The sequence below is a fragment of the Aquila chrysaetos genome, chromosome 17, assembly GCF_900496995.4.
Source record: "Aquila chrysaetos chrysaetos chromosome 17, bAquChr1.4, whole genome shotgun sequence".
NCBI lineage: Eukaryota > Metazoa > Chordata > Aves > Accipitriformes > Accipitridae > Aquila > Aquila chrysaetos.
Genome location: NC_044020.1, coordinates 27,148,222 through 27,168,301, shown reverse-complemented (window position 1 = coordinate 27,168,301; position 20,080 = coordinate 27,148,222). Strand labels below are relative to the sequence as shown.

At 43.9% G+C, this 20,080-nt stretch overlaps 2 protein-coding genes across 4 annotated transcripts in view; one reads left to right on the top strand and one right to left on the bottom strand.

Annotated features, from left to right (window-relative positions):
* KIAA0930 (KIAA0930 ortholog) overlaps positions 1-11,606 on the bottom strand; it is a 77,182-nt gene extending 65,576 nt beyond the window's left edge. Inside the window, exon 1 of one of the 3 annotated variants that reach the window (XM_030040205.2) lies at positions 11,150-11,606. In XM_030040205.2, coding sequence (XP_029896065.1) covers positions 11,150-11,294 — 145 coding nt within the window. In that variant the 5' untranslated portion in view covers positions 11,295-11,606. The remainder of the gene's footprint in view (positions 1-11,149) is intronic. The other 2 variants (XM_030040204.2, XM_030040203.2) reach the window with 2 other exon arrangements.
* Positions 11,607-16,346: 4,740 nt separating this feature from the next.
* The window catches only part of UPK3A (uroplakin 3A), a 66,534-nt gene continuing 62,800 nt past the window's right edge, over positions 16,347-20,080 (top strand). The window contains exons 1-2 of the mRNA XM_030041526.2: positions 16,347-17,127; positions 18,272-18,321. The gene's annotated coding sequence lies outside the window, so the exon portion shown is untranslated. The remainder of the gene's footprint in view (positions 17,128-18,271; positions 18,322-20,080) is intronic.

Below are 20,080 nucleotides of genomic sequence, written 5' to 3'. Positions count from 1 at the left end.
ATTTTGCTGAAGAAGAAACATGTGTGATTCCTTTTGAAGTTTCTTGCTAGGGAAGTAGAAAGAGGAAGGACATGCCTATGCTTGATTTCCCCCTTTTGCCCCAGTCAGAACAATACAGGATGAAAAATTTGAACCTGGAGTTTTCTCCATCTCTGGCAGGTACATAGAATAATTCAAGTTGGAAAGGACCTCAGAATTCAAGTTTTGACCCAAAAAAAACCATAGACAACACTGTTTATGGTTTTTGTTAATAAAGCAAAATTTATGTTATTTACAGGCATTGTTTTTGTTCAGACAGAGAACAAAGCCATGAAGTCACTTAACACTGCAACATATGAACTGTCGGTCTTCTGTTCTCCTTGCTATTCTCATTTGCTCAATCTTTCTGCCAAACCCACGAGCTCAGGACTGAAGAGGACAGTCCACGCTGGACGAACCCGCGCCTTCCCTAGCGCGCTCCACTGTGGCTATGCTATTCCACTCCTCTGGGATGTTGCTTACAGAGGGAGCTCTCAGCTCCCACTCACCCTTTGTCCCCAAGATATTAGTAGAGTTGTCAACCGTAGGAGAGTTTTCCCTCTGAGGCAACGGCTCAGTATTTCCCAATACCAGATGGGGAACACAGGTGCGAAGAGTGCCAGCGACTTGCCCAAAACCACAAAAGAAATCCACAGAAGAGCAGACACTAAATCCAGACCTCTGAAGTTCAGCGTTAATGGTTGGTATATCCCTCCTCAGTGCATGCATGCAGGGTTATAGACTCAGCTGTGTTCCAGTTTAGAGAGTGACTCATTCCTTCCCCTCCACCTGTAGTGCCAGAAACATCCAGTAAAAAGAACTATGAATGATAAAACCTCAGGTCGACTAAGGACTCAAAGTCTCAAGCAAGCATCAGATGGATGACAGTCTTCTATCCCCTGGCAACTCTTGTAAAAACTTTCACGACAGTAAAATATCACTAGCTGGAGGTGGTGTTCCCGGCCATGCCGCAGGAAGGAGCGGCTGCCTCTCGTGCAGAGGATCGCACAGCTTCCAGAAATGGAACACAGCCTGCTCAGAGTGCAACGCCTACGTCGTTAGTACCATTTACAAAAGCCAAATCATAAAGCCTCAGAGCAAAACATCAGAGCGAGCTTCAAGACAGGATACCAAGCAATTTAATCTCTTTCTATTGGAGATACCTAGAAATGTTATTTTAGAAATAAATGCAAAACAGCAAAATTTTAAAAGTGGCAAACAGCGTGCCTGGAATCTTACACTTTGCCTGCTTTTTTACTTTTTCATGTTAGGCTCACAACCACTTTTTCCCCATTGGCTTCTAGGAGCAACTAGGTGCACTCAAACACGGAACAAGTACTGAAGGCATCATTCTTCCATAAAAAAATTATTTTTATCAATGCATTGAATCGTGTGTGTGTGTGTGTGTGTGCACGCGCGTCTGAAACAGCTGTTGAACAGAAGAAAGTTAAAAATTTCACAATCATTATTCCGATCCTGGAACATTTTTGCAGCACCTGCATTCCCAAAGCACCTCATGTACACCTTTAAGTTTCTGTTCCTTTTTTAACTGAAATAAAAAAAAAAAGCTGTTTATGAAACAATCCAGTATGAATCTGACAAGTCTGACCAACAAACACAGCATAGTGTAATCTATGCTTGTAATATCAGAGGATGAAATTAGTTCCCCTTTACGCACGTAAAACATGGCCTACTAAGAATTCACGTGACACTTTGACTAGAGTTTAGTCACCCTTGTTATGAAAAACACAGGTCATCCATTCAGATCTTCATTATTTACACAGAATTAAACTTCTCATTAAAAGCAAGGAAAAAAAAAAAAGTAGTTAAGCATTCCTGTGAAGTATATAAAAAGCTGGATCATGATTATTCAGGAAGCCACTGGGCTTACACAGAGCTTTATCTCCAAGCAATGAGCTTGCTGCTTTGTTTCTGAAAAGATGAGCTCAGGCAATAAGTAGAAGTGACCCTTATGAGGCAATAAACTCATCCCCTCAAGACTGATTACTTAAATCACACTAAACACCTCCATTATTACGGAGTGCTGAGTTTTACAGAAATTTAAAGTCCACTTCTCAAGGTCCTTTAAGGCAGGTAAGTAAACATACTCCTTATTGAAAATACAACAGTTGTTTAACATTCAAGAACTCCTGTATTTGTTCTCTGAAAAAGCAGAGGAATAAATTTCTGGTGAAATCTTTCACGGCTCTTAGCAGAATACTGTAAATGCATTTCAAAACACTTCCCTCACCTTGATGATGTTTCAGCATCTCCAGGCAATTAAATCTAATTCTTCATAGTGCGAAGATAGCTCAAGCTTCATTGGCATTTTAATCCATTTCTCAAGTTCTGGCTGATCACATGGAGCCCTGTGAGATGGAACCAAGAACTCCCAACTCACTTCTTTTTAGCCAAGCTTGGTAGTTAGACATGCGAACAGAGATTGGAGCTAAAACAATCTATATTACTTCCAGATATAAATAATCAGAAGTAATACATCTTCCACACCCATTTGATCAAGGGAAACACCACCCAAGTGTTCAAAGGCTAAGCCCTGCCAATCTTCTATAGAAGACCCTACATGCTGCAGCCCCAACGCATTGATAAAGCCGTAGCAATGCCTAATGCAAATTTCCTGAAACTGAGAATCCAGGCATGGAGGCAGCCTCCAGCAATTACCGATATAGGGCCTCTCTCCTCTGCATGGTAGCTTACAAAAAGCTAGGTCGCTATCGAGCCATAAAGATTTTCATCACCCAAACCCAGCGGCAGCCTTAGACCGACTCTCTGAGCACATCCTGGTTAAAGGGGAGAGACAGTAAGTCCAACGATGGAATTTCCCACAAGGGAAACCAGACAGCACAACAGATTAGGTGGCCTCAAACGCACTTCTGAACATTGAGCGCACCGTTATACCTGGAAACACCCTGGAATGTTTCAAAATTGGTCCTCATGTGAAGGACTACTGATTGCCTGCTGTGCACTATGCTTTCCGATAGATCCAGTTGTAAGAAAGCAAATTATTATGCAAAGACTATTTTGAAACACCAGATACAGCCTAAATACCAGCTCCAGTAGCCGTTTCCTCATTCTGCAGTGGCAGGAAGGACACGGCCCCAAAAGGAATCGCTCTTCATGTCACAACACGCTATCTGCCTGCAAAACAATACATTCACCTCAAAGGGATTTAACTTTGAGACCTGTAATGAAACTTGTTTAAGGAACCCCCAGAGAAGGAACATAAAGAATATTATTGTTTTCAGGGTTCAACTTCTGCATAGCCCTAGCACACATTCAGTACTACAGACCAGGCAAACCAAATAACAGGAATTTCAGTTTTAAAGCCTTGTTTCTAAAATGGCATTGCAGAAAACCCTACAAAACCTTACATGTAGTATTCATGCCTTAAACAGTAAGAACTCGGAGAAAAAAAAAATTACTTAGGGCTGTTGCTGCATCTGATTAACTTCAGTCAGCAGAACTGCTGTTGAAGTGTGCCCAGGCTACCACAACGTCTCTGTAGAAGCAGCATGATGCTGTATCTGGTGTTTCCGCATTCCAACTGCATTTTATTTCCCGCATCAAGAAAAGTAATCAATACGTTCTCTGAGATCACACACACAAAAAAAGAGCAACCTTGATTCTCTGACATTCACCCTGTTTAGCACAAGGGGCTGCAAACAGACCAAAAGCAGCTTGCTTCACGTTCTTTTGAATACCGACGGGAAGAAAGCAGCTTCGCTATTCAGTGGGCTCCTGAGACCACAAATTGATTTTGCGCAGACTTTCACCTTTACACTTTATCATTCACTTCATAGTAATACTTTCAATGTCAGTGAGCTGCTACCCTGATCCTACTTAACCCATTTACAAGGATAAGTAGAGGCAACAATCATTACTAACTATTTAATTGCAGGGTTTTTTTGTTTTTCCTGAAATGTGGCCAGAACATAAGACACAGTGTATTTCAACTGTTGAAAAGTCTGCATCCTCTGAGCTTTTTCTATTGATCAGCATCCCGAACACAGACGATGAGAGGGGAGACCAAACACACTTCATCCTTCAGGAAATTAAATTTTCCATTTATTTGGAAAGAATCCAACCGGATATACTGTTAAATCCTTAGAAGATCCATCCTGAACTGTAAAGGTAAGCTGTATTTTAATCCCCAAGACAGACCTCCCATTCATCTTAAAGTTCAAAACAGAACCCAGACTTCAAAGTGGATTTGCGACTAGTACCCTATTGAAGATTTAGAGAGTATACTACTAGAAGAACAAAACCAAACAGTTAAGGTATCAGTTAGAACTACAGTATTACATATATAAGAAATGGGTAGTTTAAATTCCCCTGACTATTCCCATTGTCAGGCTTACAGATTCATAATTCAGCCCTGAGGGACTCATTTTCAAAAAACTGGGCATCCAGCAACTTCTGCTAGCATCCAAAAATTAACAGCGGCATGCCTCATTTTAAAAACTAAACCTCTTACTTAGTTGGGGCAATAATGTTCTGAAGGGTATTTGGGGTAATCTTGCCTCCTTACCTCACCATCTGTAGTCTCACTCTTATAATTTGAACACAGATATTCTTGAGCAGGACATGAGAATCCCATAAAGCTCCATCTCCATTAAAGAGAAAGAATAAACTAATAAACCAACTGCTCAAAAAATATGTAAAAGCTGTAATAAAAAAAAAACCACATTATATTATTGATCTGCGATGATGTCTGTCAAGCTCCTGACAGAAGCTAACCTTCCCAGCCAAATTACAAATCCCCTGAAACACTGATGTGTAATGGAAAACCTGACAGGCCATTAGTGACAACAGTATGAACAAGGTTCTAATAAACAATGAAAATGGAATTTTAAATGAACCACCATAAAAAAAAAAAAAGTATTTACCCCTGAGGGCTGCAGCCCTAGAGTTTACCCCAGAATGCCATTGTCCGTGACTTGATCTTACACAGATATTCCGAAATATCCCGTGCTTGACTGCAGAAGTGCAGGATGGGATCCTAGGGCACAAGAACAATACTCCTTCTGACACCAGTCATTTTCTCTTCAGCCTTAAAAGATCATTTTTTGCCTCTGTCTGTAATCCCACACAATCCTATCCCAAAATCACAAGGTGTCCCAGTCCCAGTGTGAGATCCTCTCATTTGTCCCCCTCTCAGTCCCCACCACCACAGCAGACACACACCACAGCAAAATCAGAGCCCCTCTTGTGCCCTGTGATACCAACAGAAAGAAATCTCACCACCAAAAAGCATGCCACCTAGCACAGCTGCCAGAAAAGAAATTTCCCAACAGTCGCCTTCAACTTTGTCCTCACTGATGCATTACAGCATGAGACATTACCTTAAAAATTGGCACTGCACCCTCGTTTTAACACTACCCGCTCCAGCCCTGATACAAGTGTCCAAAATTACCCTCCACGGGACTTGCCCGAGTCCGATGTCCTCGGAGTACAAACCGTACTCCTCGCAGGAGCACTATTTGCTGAGGCTCTTCCCAGGCCAGCACCACGCGCTCCTCCGTCCCACGCTCTCCCTTCCAGCGTGGCCAGCCTGGCTCCTCGCCCCTGCGCCTTAAAGCAGGACGGATCCTTCGCAGGACCTGGCGAGCACACCCCTCGCCCCGCCGGTCCTGCGGACAGGGCTGCTGGACAAGCAGAAACACGTTCCCACCCCACGGTCAAACCCGCTCGGTCTCAGAGTTGGCTCCAGCTGTGGTTTCCCCCACACTTGCGGTTTCTCCTACACCACCCTATCCAAGCACTCAACTACGCACAGATGTCTACACGCACGCTTGATCTCAGAAATTTCTCCCACGCAGTTTTCTATGCCAGGCAAAAAAAGCAGCTTAAAGTCATCTTCCCCTTCTACCTCTAAATAAAAGAAATAATCACATTATACCCATTTTCGCACTGGAATTTCTTTGCTGTTTGCTCATCTTTCCCCAACGCAAATCTGAGGTTCAATACGCAGGGTGAGCTGGTTAAATCACGTTGACTTCAAAGTACCTACTTTAACTCCGATTTAAATAATCTGTTCTGATCTTGCTTTGCATTTGTACTTTGTAAAACCTTTCCTGGAAAGAAATACAGATTCTTCCTGGCTGGAACACTGTGATTTTGGGGGATTTTTTTTTTTTTTTTTTTTTTTACTGATTAAGAAGCTACTCTATAAACACTTTTTTTTTAATTTTACTATTTATAAGTTACTTACATTAGTATTTTTTTCTCTTCAGTATTTGTACAAATATTAAGGTACAAGTAACAAAAACCGTATTTTAAACTCAAATTAAATCCTTCTAAATGTGTTGAATGAAAAGAAAGTAAATATATCAACCTATTTGTATATTAAACCAACTCATTACAGGGAGCATTACCCATAGTTAGTGAATTTGGTTGTAAATGTCCCTCAAGTTTTTGTTAGGACAGATGTAATTTTCATACCTTATTGTTATTCATATATCAACAGAAAACAAAGCTTCCCAGCTTTTGTAGTTTCTCACCTTTGACTGGACAACTCACTGAACTAACTCCAGGAAGAACCACGAATGAATGTTTTGTTTCTGCAGGAAAGCTACTCCTGTCAAACCAGTTCTGTGCTGCAGCAAATTCTCAGCAGACACTTCCACCTACTCAGTGGCTACATTTTCTTCAAAGTTTCAGAAGCACATATATCCTTCTTGAATACTGTAATTTAATTAAAAGTTATTACACTATGATAGAGTTAAGGCCTCAGTTTAGTGCTTTCAAATCCAAGTTATTAATTCTTCTTTTTAATTCTTCATTTTAACCTCTTTTGCTTTCCAAAAGCTTCTTCAACCTTCTACCCATATTTTCCCACTTGGGTCTTTATTTTTCCATCATATTTTCATAACACTCACATGCACGAGCGCTTACTGTATACCACCTCACCTTTCCTTCTCTCGGGAAGGCTAGAGACTTATTTATTTCCAGGATTTATTCATCGAGATGATTCGGCATATGAATCACCCCGCCGTCTTTACTCACATGACAAGCCCCGAGGTGCACTGCTGCGCGAACAAGTCCAAGCGATCCTCAGACTTCGAGGATGAACCTTCCTCCTTCTGCTGTCCCCACGCCAAGTCCACCCTCCTCTGCCCCCCTCTCACCAACGGTCGGTCAAATACGAGAATACCTCTACCGCCAGGAAACCAAACAGAAGAAACACTTAATTACTGATAAGGCTGTAGGGCCTTCTGCAGGGTCCGGCCCCTCCACAAGCACCCGTGAGGACGACCACCACCACGGACCTCCAGTGCCTGGTGGCAGCACTTCTCAACTGCTTCCTTACTCCGGGTCTCCTGCAGCCCACGGGGCAGCCGCCTGCTTCTCAGCATCCTTACGACTTCTCCGCCTTTTGCCCGGCTACGCATCTCCATTACCGGTCAGCCACGGTTCAAGACATTATTCAAATGTACCTATTTATTTTTTCTTACTCATTGTAAGTTCCAGTATGCACAAAGTCACACCTCCACCCAAGAACACTGTGCTACGCTAAAGGCAGGGCAATTTGTCACTGGAGGACAGAAGGACAGAGGGTAATTAAGCATCTAACAACATTACACAGTAGTTTCAAGCACAACCAAAAATAAAACTCTCCCAGTTCAGGGCTTTGCCAAAAAGGTAACTTCAGAGACTTACGCACAGCCTGACTGAGGAGACATATAGCAAGCCTGCCATTCCCCCAGAAGGAGAACTATTTTGCCAGAGAAATGTTCTAACAAATGGCATTTCAGAGTGAGCTTTGTGCACAACACAAGCGTAATACTCAGCACAACTGCATGACACTAACATCCAGCCACAACTTCTTCTCAGAGAGGCATCATCCTTCCCCCTAAGCAGCTTGGTAAGGAGTCACGCATGAGTCATTATTTTGAAGTGCAATGTCAGATTTGCTGTATTTTCTACATTACACAAACAGGACAATATGAAAAATCCCATGCAAGGGGATTTACACTTTTGGACAAAACTTGTCCGAATACTCGCGTGATATTCCTGAAATAAAGCAACTGCTCTCACCAAAACCCAGTGTCAGCAAAAATAGCAATTTCCTCCTTAGGCTGGGGAGTAGGGGCTCAACCCAGCAAGTCCCATTTTATTGTTGAGGGGTTAACAGCACTCAGGGAAAACCCAGAATTTAACATGGTCAAAGTCTTTGCCAGCTGATTTCAAGAGAAACTCACAACACCTTTAACCCACCAACACAGCTGAAAAGGATTTGGCCACTACAGAAAGAAACACCACTAATATAAAACCAGCTGTGGGTATGCTGCTCCTGCAGCCCAACAGGTGATATGCCACAGGTTGGATCATTGGGACTGTTTTGAATAACAGAACCCAGGCACAAAGAGCAGACAAAACCTCTGTGTTAGCCACCTGAACCCATATGGGGCTGCGACTACTTTCATGAGTACTGAACTCAAGGAGAAGCCTTCGCATCTGCTGTGCTGCTGGTGCCCAGCATATTCCGGAATAGCCCAGGCTACGCCGACTGCGTTGCATGCCCTGCAACGGCATTTGCTAGTGCAGTCCAGACATGCATAAATTTAAGCCATTAGATTACACCCGATAACCTTCTGTTCATCTACAATCTCTGTTGAGCACCACTCCAAAAGCTCAGTATTTTTACTAAAAGAAGTATTTAAACCATTTACTTCCCCAGTAATAAATCACAGAATAGGGAAAAGAGCACTCATTCACTGGGAGTGACAACGTTATGTATCAGGTAACATGCAGCACACAATGAAATGGAGATCTTGGAAAATCCGTCAATATACGAAAGTGGAGATTTATAGCACAAAGAGATTCTCTTGTCTCCTAGGCCTTAAGGAAGCTTCCCAGCATGTTCCTCCCAAACTTTAAGTAATAATATGTATAGATTTAAAAGAGCTGGTCAGATGCTGTGACAATTTAAACATCCCTATGGCAACCTGAGTCTGCAACCTCTAATCCTTAGAGGGGTCCCACTTTGTGACTCTGCAGCACGTGGGGATTAGCGAGGGGAGTGCCAGCAGGAACTGATATTCGGCAACTGCGCTCAGAAATACCCACTGTAGAACAGATTCTCCCTGCATTAAAACCACCACGCCGTCCCACAACCACCACAGCTGAAGGTCCATCACACCCGCAGCTGCCCAGGGCAGGGAGATCTGTGGCACTTCTCCCCCTGCAAGAGATTGCACTCGTGGGAAAGGCATAATGGCTTGGCAAACTGCAGTGTTTTCAGCTAGAAGTTCAGCTCCTTTCCCTGGATATAAAAATTGAACATCCGAGGCACTCCTGTGGTGACATATAACCTATTTCCACACAGGTACAGACACATACAGGCAAATCTCCACAGCCAGGATCAGCCCGTCAGTGCAACGAGCTAAGCAGTTCTCCTGAGGTTTTCCTTTCAGGTCTTCATCTCGTATAGAAGAGAGGTGCAATAATGCCCTATTACTTGTGTGATTACCCCAAAGTTACACAGCAGGACTTCTCATGATGAGCTATTGTGGATACGTGTGTTCAAACACACACAGAGAGTCAACATTCCTACATTCTTACCAGCAACCAGTTTTTCCCTTTTCCAGTTTCAGTAAAAGAAGGCAATGGTGGTATTTCTATTCCTGTGAGTCTTTATTTTCATCCAAACACGATATGGCCAAACATGAGCTGACAACGGCTTCTCAATGAATGCAATTTCACAGGCACTTAGATTTTGTGGGGGTTTTTCCTGTTTTGTTTACAGTTTCTTTGCCACAAACACTTTATTTGGCCCTGTAACGTTTTTACACTGCAGTAGAGCCTAGAGATCCGATTCCATTAGAAAAAAGCACAAAGAAACAAGACTCATCATTTCTCTCTGTTTGCACAAGCTTTCATTACGTGCAAGGCAAAAATAAAGAAGGGAGAGCCCATTCCTCCCTGGGGAGACCACAGTAAAGCACTGGCAGACAAACTGATAGCTAAAGGTCAGACAGAGAACCAGAGAGATTTCCCATGCCAATCCACATCACAAAGCCAGAAAAACTCCAATAAAAACTCATTCTGAGTTTTTAAGGAAGACTCAGAAATGGAGACTTTTGGGACCTTATAAATGAGTTCAGGAAGGAGGAGCCATTAATAAAGGCCACATGGAAGAAACGAGAGAAGTACTGCACATCGGTGTTCATGATTTAAAGCCCTGACCCTGCGAGGACTTCTGGGCATTTATCCCCTTAGAACACAGGTCCAGCCCCAGATATACAAAAGTTCTGAATAAGGTAGAAACCATTCCTCACATCAAAAACTTCTATGATCTCTACTGTCGCACATAAAAATGAATGATTTCTATTCATTAGCCTAGCCAGAAGAGTTTCCCGATGCGAAGGATTTTGGTTAAGGGAGCTGTTGTACCACTCTTTCCCTAAAGTCAACTGAATCTCAACTTCAAACTTTTATTTTGCGACGCGTAAGCTTTGCCAAAAGGTAAATAAAGATGCGTCATGTAGAATTTGCATCAATCAGGATGCAAATAAACAAGACAGCCAGAAAGCTAAAGAAAACCTCCACGATTATAAAAATTAACTGACCACCAAGAGCCACGACATTACGAGCTTGCTAGACCGTGGCGAGCGGTGCGAAGTCATTTACTCCGAGAAGGGAGGTGTCTGACTCAGGAGAGGGAAAAAAAAAATCTACAGGGATCATTTGAGAGCCGTTCGACCGTACGCACTGGGAAGAGCGACGGGAGATTTGTTGCGTTTGTATCCCAAAACGGACGATACGTAGTTTATGCTTAAATAGGTACAGATGTATACCGGCTGACGCGCGTAGCGCCTTCGGACCGTTCTCCTCCAAGGGCGTTTCAGACAATGGAGCAGACGGCCCGCTGCTCCCTCCGGCTCTCGGGGACTCGGCAGGGAAGAAGGGCCCATCCCCGTGACAGCGGCGCGGCCCGGCGCCACACAACAGGTTTCCAGGCCACCGCCGCCGGCTGCCCGCGGCGAACCGGGACACCGAGCCAGCCCGCGGAGGGGCCGGGAGGGGGGTTTCCCCGCTCCCGCCGGGGGCCCCGGGACGCCGCGCCCGCCCGCTCGGCCCGGCGGGGAGCGCCCGCCGGCCGCCGACTCACCGAGGCCGCTGATCTCCTGGCGGAGGCCGGCGCGGCTCCGCTCCTCCGCTATCGCCCGCAGCATCTGCTGCAGGGAGCGGTCCAGGTCGCCGTTGGCTTCCTCGTCCCTCGGCCCGGCGCGCCCGCCGCTCCTGGCAGAGGCCATGCCGCCGCCGCCGCCGGCGATGATCTCATGTCAGGCCGCCCCGGCAACCGGCGCTGCCGCCCCCGCCGCCCGCACGGCTCTACCCGGCGGCGGCGGGCGGAGCCGGGGGAAGCCGCCCGGCGAGCAACGACGAGAAAACCTCCGGGACCCGCTTCTTCCTCCCGGCCGCGGCCGCAGGGGCGCGAACTCTCCTCGGTTCCCCCTCAGAAAGTTTCCCGGGCGTCGCCAGCAGCCCCCCGGGACGCCGCCATCGCTCGCCACCGGCGCTGCCCGGCTGCGCGCCGCCGCTTCCTGCTACGGCAGCCGCGGGGGCGGGGCCGCCGACTCTCCGCCCCGCCCCCGCCCCGCCCTTTGGGCGGGGCGGGGGCGGGGCGGAGAGTCGGCGGCCCCGCCCCCGCGGTGGGCGCGCCGTCGTTCGCTCGCAGCGTTTTTCTGGCAATAATTGAATAGAAACCTGAAATATTTCCGCGAAGCAAACCTGCTGGAGGCCCGATTCCTCGCTGCGCAAACGCGCCTTCAGCTGCGTGGCTTAGGAAGGGAAAACTTTTCCTCTGGAAGCTAGAAAACAGAGAAAGAAAAACCAGTATGGTACCAGCGATGAATCGGTGGTCCGGGGATGTTAGCAAGAGCCCTGTCGCCCGGTGGAAACCCCCTGCTCGTTCCCCTGATAGCATATTTCCATACATTCTGTATGGCATGTCTAAATATTTTGATGGTTTTAATATTTTGTACCAGCCGTGGAAACTGGTTTGCTGCTAGGTGACTGTAAAAGTGAGATTTGGTAAATAATTACTAGAAATCTTATACTAACACTATGATTGAAACAATAGACAAAAGTATAGCCATGCAATTAACTAGTAGAGGTAGTTACTCATAAGTTTTGCAGTTCTTTGCTCTTATGACTAGATGTTCCTGTACGCCAGATGAGAACAACGTTGAAACTGACCACATGTGATTGAAGCTGCGTTAAGCTTCAAGATCAAAGAACAAGGACAAGAATAAAGACTTCAAGGACAGCCAGCAAGAACTTCAAATGGGTCGGTGGTCGCAAAAGCAGCCCTTCGACTCAAATGGATCCTTCATTGCACATGATCGGATGTAGGCAGTACTACGATAATCAGTTGCAATAATTTTTATGTATATGTATACTAATCTGATTAATATGCAATTAGTTATTCTATATAACCTGTTTGTGCTAAAGCTGTGGCATGTACGCTAGGTGGAACTATCCCCCATGCATCCAGCGCTGCAATAAAGAATGCCTGCTTTCTAAAACTCCAAAACGAGTCTTAGAGAGTTTCTTCGACCGGCTTTTCAGTATCACCCCCATGTTCCCACCCACAAGTACTGCTCTTCATGTGCTACACTGGTGAAAAATACCTTTTCCTGTGGGAAGAACCAAGCATGGCTGAGCGGAAAACGCAGAACAGTGTTTCAGGTGGTCTGTAAACCCGCAAGGCCGAGCAGAAAGATACGAAAATCCACCTGCAGGCAGGGTCTGCGAGGAGAGCGGAGCCACACGCTTGACCCTCATCCAGGGCAGCCCACGCAGTCCTGCGTCCCTTCCATCTGAAGATCATTTGTTTCCAGTCAGGTTTTCTGGACACCTTCTTCCCCATCCTTCCCTCTCACTGTGTCCCACAGATTTGCTCTTGCTATGGCAGGCAGAGCTCTCCTGCCTGCCCCGCTGACATCGAATCTCCTGAACTACTGCTTCCTTCTCGCTCGCCTGTCCCCCACCAGCTGTAACCGTACGTGTACAGCACCGTGGGGACAAAACCCAACTTAAGGCATCCCCTGAAGCGTCCACCAAGAGCCGGGTCACCTCTTAGCATTAGCACATCTTGCTAGTGAGGTGTAATGTAAATCAGGAACGGGTGGTCTCAGGGAGTAAGTCAGCTTGTGCTGCAGAGATTGGACCCCAAGCCCTGCTGCTGCTGTTGCTGGTTGCTCCCAGAAGATGCCAACAACGGCCAAAACTTCCTCAGCTCGTAAATTAAGGATTCGCTAAGCCACAGCTGGAGATAGCAATACAACTGCCTGCCCAGTTCTTCTGCAAACAATTTGCTCAACATTTTTTTGTTTCTAATATTACTTTATGCTCTCCTCAGTTCCTAAAAGTGGTGTAAGCCTTATGCAGCGTTTTCTTCTCTCTGAAGTCCTATTTGAAGGTGGCGGTGGAAAGGAGAGAAGGGGACAGAGGACTTAAGACTTGAGTTGACATCATTTGAGAGCTGGGCTTTTTGCTACAGCTTTATAAGAAAGAAAAGTCTTCCAACGCTGCGTGATCATTCTCCAAAATAGCATACATTTACACTGCGTTTGCAATTTCAGTTTCATGTCAACTTCTGACACCAATAAACTAACAATCAGACACCTGGTGAATGCTATTTACAACCATATACCGATTTCCCATTACAGGGGTACAGACAAGAGTATTTTCTATGGAAGGCCCCTATGCTGAATTGGACACGTGACAGAAATTTTAAGTCGATGCAGCATTTTGCTAGTAAAATATCTAGTTTTTTACAAAGCAATGGAAAGCATGGACATACACTCACGGGACTTAAGCACCTCTTCCATTGTTACATGTGATAGTTCTCTTTCTCGGAGAGAAGGAAGGTTTGCAGTGACACGCTGCCCCTGTAAATGCATTCTTTATAGTTATTTATCCCACTGGCTTACAAAGGGGAAAAGCAGCAGAAGACTGTCCTGTACTGTTAGCCTCCAAGTTGTTCCTGACATTGCCAAGATATGACGCTTGAGACGGGAGGAAGGAACGTCTCTGCTGCCAGAGGAGCTCACAGTCTCATTTACCTTATGTCATGCTGTACTAGCTAAAGTTCGGGCATTTTCCCCCAGTAGATTACTGCTTGATCCCAGCCCCACTATCATGTTAGGGGTATGTGGAAATACTTGGCACTTGTGTCACCAGCCAGTAGACAACCCTGCAGCAGTTTCTCCAGAGCCTCCAGCAGTTCAGCCCCTCTGCTGAGCCCTGAACACTCGCCCAAAAATTCCAGCAACCCTGCTTAAAAAAAAGCAGTTAAGCAAACCTTCTGCTGCCCCATCCAGGTCTTCTGTATAACAAAATGGTACTCCTGCCCCTATTCAGTTCCTAGCCCAACATTCAGTTTTCTCCAGCTTCTGCCAAAACAGGCCCAATCTTCAGTTGTTCTATTTCTTGTAGGCCTGCCAAGCGCACCTCCTAGTAGACCACAGCTCTTGATCAGAAGATAGAGGGATGAAGTCTGTTTTCTTAAAGGAGCTATTGATTAAGTACCCTTAGGATCGGTTAGAAATCCGAAATGCTAATTGATTTTGGTTTTTAAAGATCCCATGGTACATTTTAAAACAACAAACCCCTCTGTCTAGCCAAACTCTTGATGGAGAGGGGGGATTGTGTTCTATCTTTACATATTGCTCCTAAAGGTCTTCTTCACCAACACTTAGCACCATGTTATCACTATAACGGGTATCAGGAGCCCTATCCTACCATGCGTGCTCTCACTGAACTCAGTTACACACAAAATAATAAATTCTCTATCTTGCGAAGAAGTAATGGGTGTTAGAGCCCTGGGGGCACTAATAGGCCTTAATGGCCCTGACCAGCCTCACCTGGGGCCCCCCCACACTGGCAGGCTGAGGACTCTATTTAATCTGAGCCCTGAGGCTCTCCCTGAGCTATGGGGAGGGGGTGTTGTTCTTTGGTTCTGTTACAGCTTTAGCTACGGATGCTGTTGATACTGGACCCTGATGTGCAGGCTGACTTCTCAGCTTGGCCATGGACCTGCCCTGTGACCGTGGTGGTACCTTTTGACCTAGGCTCTGATTTATTCTCTTCCCATGCTTGGGTTCTGTAGTGCTGAGCTGTAGCTCCGCAGAGCCCTGCCAGTCTGGGAGCCTCCCCCCACTTCCCTGGCCCCCAGGGAGCTTCCAGCCTGCGCAATGCCCTGACAGTAGATCCCTCTGCTTTCTTACATAATAATGCACTTTATGTCCTGATGTGAAATGTAGCTATTGATCAACAAGGTGGATAGGCTACGGGTCAGAGAATAGGCTAGATGCATCTTTTTAACTTCAGATGTGTGTTCTATACAGCAGAAACCTAAAACAGTACAAAACCTCAAGTTCATCATAGGTAACTAGCTGACAATGTTGTGAGGTATGTTATCTGAATTAGTCAATAATAATCAAGCTTTGCTATGCTTACACAAAAGTCAGGCAAGTTATTTATATAAGGCTATGTTTTCTTTACTATATTTATTTTAGTAGCAGCTAATTGTGACAGTCTGCAGTGCATGTTGATAAGACCACATGGTGTGTGAATACCTAACAATTAAAATGAGTTTGCAAGTTAGCAGATATGGGCTTATTTAATGCATTTGAATGTATTTCTAATGGATGAGGCCTATACTATATATGCCTTACAGTACTGACCCTGTCAAAACTTGTGTAGCTACTTATAGCCTGTCAAAGAGATCAGCATTAGTTATGTGCTTCAAGCTTTGTATGTGCATGAACTTTTGCAGGAATAGACTTTGTAATTCTGAAGCTTTGAAAGTCCTGTTGAACCCATTAAAAGCATGCAAAGTACCCTTATTTTTTTAATGTCTGTCTTTACTGATAATAATGAATTCAGATTCATAACAGCTACATTTGACAAATGAATGTTATATCTACTTTAAAGATACAGGGTATGAAACGCAGTTTTGTGCTGAAGAGATTAAACAATTTGCTTAAAAATCCTAACTGTATTTTAGTCATAAATTGGGGTATCTCTGTCTTCAACAGTCTGCTGCTTTCTGCTGAAGGCATGCTTGTGGGTCAGTGAGCCATCCTGTGAGTTTATATGCAAAAATTAATTCTGCAATCTTTACTTAATTGCCTCCCTAACTGCATCAAGGCATTTTGACTTAGGACACAGACATTTTGGGCCTTCCATTATAAATTGTGTTAAATCGGTCAGCTTGAATGATAATTCAAAGTTACTTCTGGAACTTTCCAGTGTTCAGCACAGGACTAATTCTGCTCCCAAGATTAAACCTACAATTAAAGCTTCTAAAGTTCTATCTATATAGTGTTACAAGATTTTTTTTTTTTCAGCTAAAATTATCCTTTGTAGTTACTCCTCCGAATGCACAGCAGAGTACTTAAGGTCATGTATTTCTGAAGTTAGAGGTGTTCTACCTGTTTAGCTTTCTTTTGTCCTTCCCCCTTTCTTTGTACTACTCTTGTCATCCCTGTCACACTACTTTCATCAGTTAATTGCCACGGGATATGCTGAATGGAAGCCAGAGATGCTCAGTCTTGCATTGTAGGAGTAGAAACATATGTCTGAACTTATATGAATAGCTTTCAGTCCAGCCTGATCCCTCTCTTCTGCAGCCAAAACCACTGAGCCTTCTGCACCAGAGCCTTTTGTCCTAAGTTGCTCCTGTGCTGCTCCTGAGAGTGTAATTATCTTAATAGGATTGAGATGTGAACTGTAGCCTTGTGATAACAGGCTCCTGGGTTTTAATGCCACTTGCACAGAATCCATGTTTCATTGTTTTCCTTGAGCTGTACTTGTACTGTACCCAGAAACACCTTGCCACTTATGAACCTACCTGAAGCCCTCCATGAGCTCAGCAAATTTGAAGTCCAAGTAGGAATTCATTATTTTTTGATTACATAGCTAAGCTTGCTTAAGAGGAAATGGGCCAGTCCCTTGATAAAGGCAAGCCCCTCACGGGAAGGCAGCCCCTGCCAGTCTGGGTATGGCTTTGCATTCAGGGTACAGGATTTTGCTGAAAAAACAGAACTGGCTGGGAAGGTGCCTCAGACAGCAGAGGTAACATGGAGCTTGCACAGGCCAAGTGCCTGCTGAGAAGCCTGTCCAAAGCAGTGACAAACTTAGCATTGCTTTTCACTGGAGTGTTACTTGATGCTAATATATTGCTAAGTTCCTTCAGGTGTTTACCTTATCTATGTCTTGCCTTTATGCATGTGTGCTCTTTAGCCTGTATGTATGTTGCAGGCTTTGAGTGCACAAGCAGTAATAGATAAAGAAATGTTCACCGCTTCTTAGGGACACGGGATTTCTGAACTGTGAATATGTAAGAGTGCTCAAGTGTTACCTCTATCCTCTGAGATGACAAGTCTGGTTGAAGAGAACTGGGTGGTGAGTCTGCAGGGGCTCAGCAAAATGGGTCAGTGGTGAACTGACCCTGTGTATGCCAGGCTGTCCCAATCTGGCTGCTGCTGCTGGGACCTTGCATGCCTGCTGTCCTCTTCGGATGATGCTGAAGGCTTATGCGCGATCTCTTTGTAACCACAAAAGACAGGTTTCAGCCTGTCTTAAGGAGAAAGTTAAATCCTAGCAGACAGTAATAGAGGGTATAAAAGAAATCACTTGTTCAGAGAAGTGATCAAATCACGCACAGTTTATGACGAATGCGGTGATTAACTTCTTAATTCTTTTGGGAAAAGATGTGTGATAACTTTCAAAAAATAAACTGAATTTTCAGCAGTAATTTCTAAATTATTTTGGAGTTTAGAAATGAGATTTTAAACTCCTGACTTTTTGTGTATGCTTCTAGAAATGTAGGGGGAAAATCAAATTTGAGAATGAGTAACAACTGTATGAATGCAACTAGTAATGATTGAATCTTTTATTTTAAGAAATATTTAATGAAAAGGGTATTTGAAAAGCTTACAATTTTTGTAATAGAACAGTATTTCTATTTTACTGGTTTTAATGTTATGTTGATTATACTATATTGTATAGTTATGTTAGTATTTCAGTATTAATTTTAATGAACACTAGTTAATAGTTTAAATAACAGGCAAAATAAGAAAGAACCTGTGAGAGGAGAGCAAAAGAAATCATACTCTCCAGAAGATCTGCTTTTATAGGCTGGGTTGCTCTAATAAATGGCACTAGCAGCAGCTTTAGATAAAGAACTTGGTATGGTGGGTTTTCTTTGGATTCATAGTTACTTAAGCAAACATTCAGAGTGGATCAACCACATTTGAGAAAATTCAGGTAATTTTCAACACTTTACCTCTAGGACAAAGGTTTTCTTTACAGATCACTTGGTCTGAGCAGAGTTCAGCCGCCTTCTTTCACTGACATCTAATCAGAATATTTCTTCACCTTTGCAAAATATTCTGGTACTCATATAAATATGTATAATACATGAATTCGGGCAATCAAGTTTCAAATTAGAGAAATTCTTTCCTGCTTAGGAAAAACAATTTTATTGTCAGGAAGATCTTGGGTGAAATTTGGCCTTCCTGGCTCAAGTTTGTGAAAGGAAGATGCCAGTGGGTGTCAGTGAGGTCAGGACTTCACCTTGTGATTTTTAAACTTACTCAATACTCTTTCTGCCTCTGTAGAACATAGGTAGTAAAGGTCTCTTACAAAGGCATCAAGCCATTTATGTGTGCAAGGAGCTCAATCTCTGATTTGGTGATGGAGAAGTTGTGTTCAAGTTGTAAAGCAAAACAAAAGCTGAAGGCTCAAGGTATTATTAATGCTTAAAGGAAAGTGTATGAAATATTGCTTTTTTCTCTCAAGAGTCAAAACAATGATCTTTATTTTGGTTAGAGGTGGGGAAAGGAAACCTGTAAAACAGGAATTTTATTTTGAAGATGGGTCTCCAACTGTTATGGTATGTTGGTGATTTTGAGTATCTTATTCATGATGACATTATGCATTTTTCTCCACACTAGCTCCAGGTTAGATGCTAAGGTATTAAGCCCACTCAGTTATCTCCATGAGATCTTCCTTTTCCATCAGTGCTAATGATTCACCAGTGGTGAACTGAGAAAATGCAATTAGCTAGGGTAGCTATAGCCTTAAGCTGTGAGAATGGTCTCATTTGTTTAGTGGCTTGTAAAGCATTTATTAGTGCCCAGAGTGATTATTACTTCTGAGAACTCTTAGCCATACTCCTTTCAATAAGTGTTTTGATAAATCATGGGATGTGCTATTCTTGCAGGAAAGTATAGAAATTACACCTGTATGTATTTCTTAAACTGGTTCCCATCTAGTGAGTTCACAACAACAGTTTATCATCACTTCAAAGCATCTGAACTTTTGTTCATCCAGTTTAATTACAAACAATTACCTCCTAAGTTTCAGACTATATATTTGACAGCCACACATTCTACTTTTAGTGTATTATAAAGTAAGTTTTATGTACAGCAATGCCTGGAAAGTCATGCCTTGTATTTGAATTAACTGTACCTCTGAAAATGAACATATTTTTAATAAAATTAAGCAAGTTCATCCTCATGAGGTGAGACCTAAGGAAATAGATAAATAAGAGTTAAATCCTGGTGAGGCCTGGATGTCTCAGGAAGCCTTGCACCTTACTAATCCAAGCAGAGTACACACCTGCAAAAAGCTGGTCCTTACTAAACACAAAACAGAGTGAGAAGGGAAACTGCAGCAGAGGGAAGGACAGTGACTTCTGAGGTCAGGGAAAGTCCAGAACCAAGAACTTGCTTTGCCAGAAGGCCAGCACCTAGCCTCCCAGACCAGTACACTTGACAAACCTGTCTCTAATGATACCATGCACTAGTTCTTAAATTCTTACTTAGCCAAGCCTCTAGCTAGTATAATTCTGGGGTTTTTTGCATGGACACAGGAATTGGTGTGTCACTTAAACTATCATATTAGTCTGTATTACTTTAGACTAATTTTGCATCAGTGGTTGGCACTACATCCATAAGGTGCGAAAATGCAAGATGCTTTATGCTGGCCTCAGTGTCACAAATTGCCTATCAGTTTGATTGGC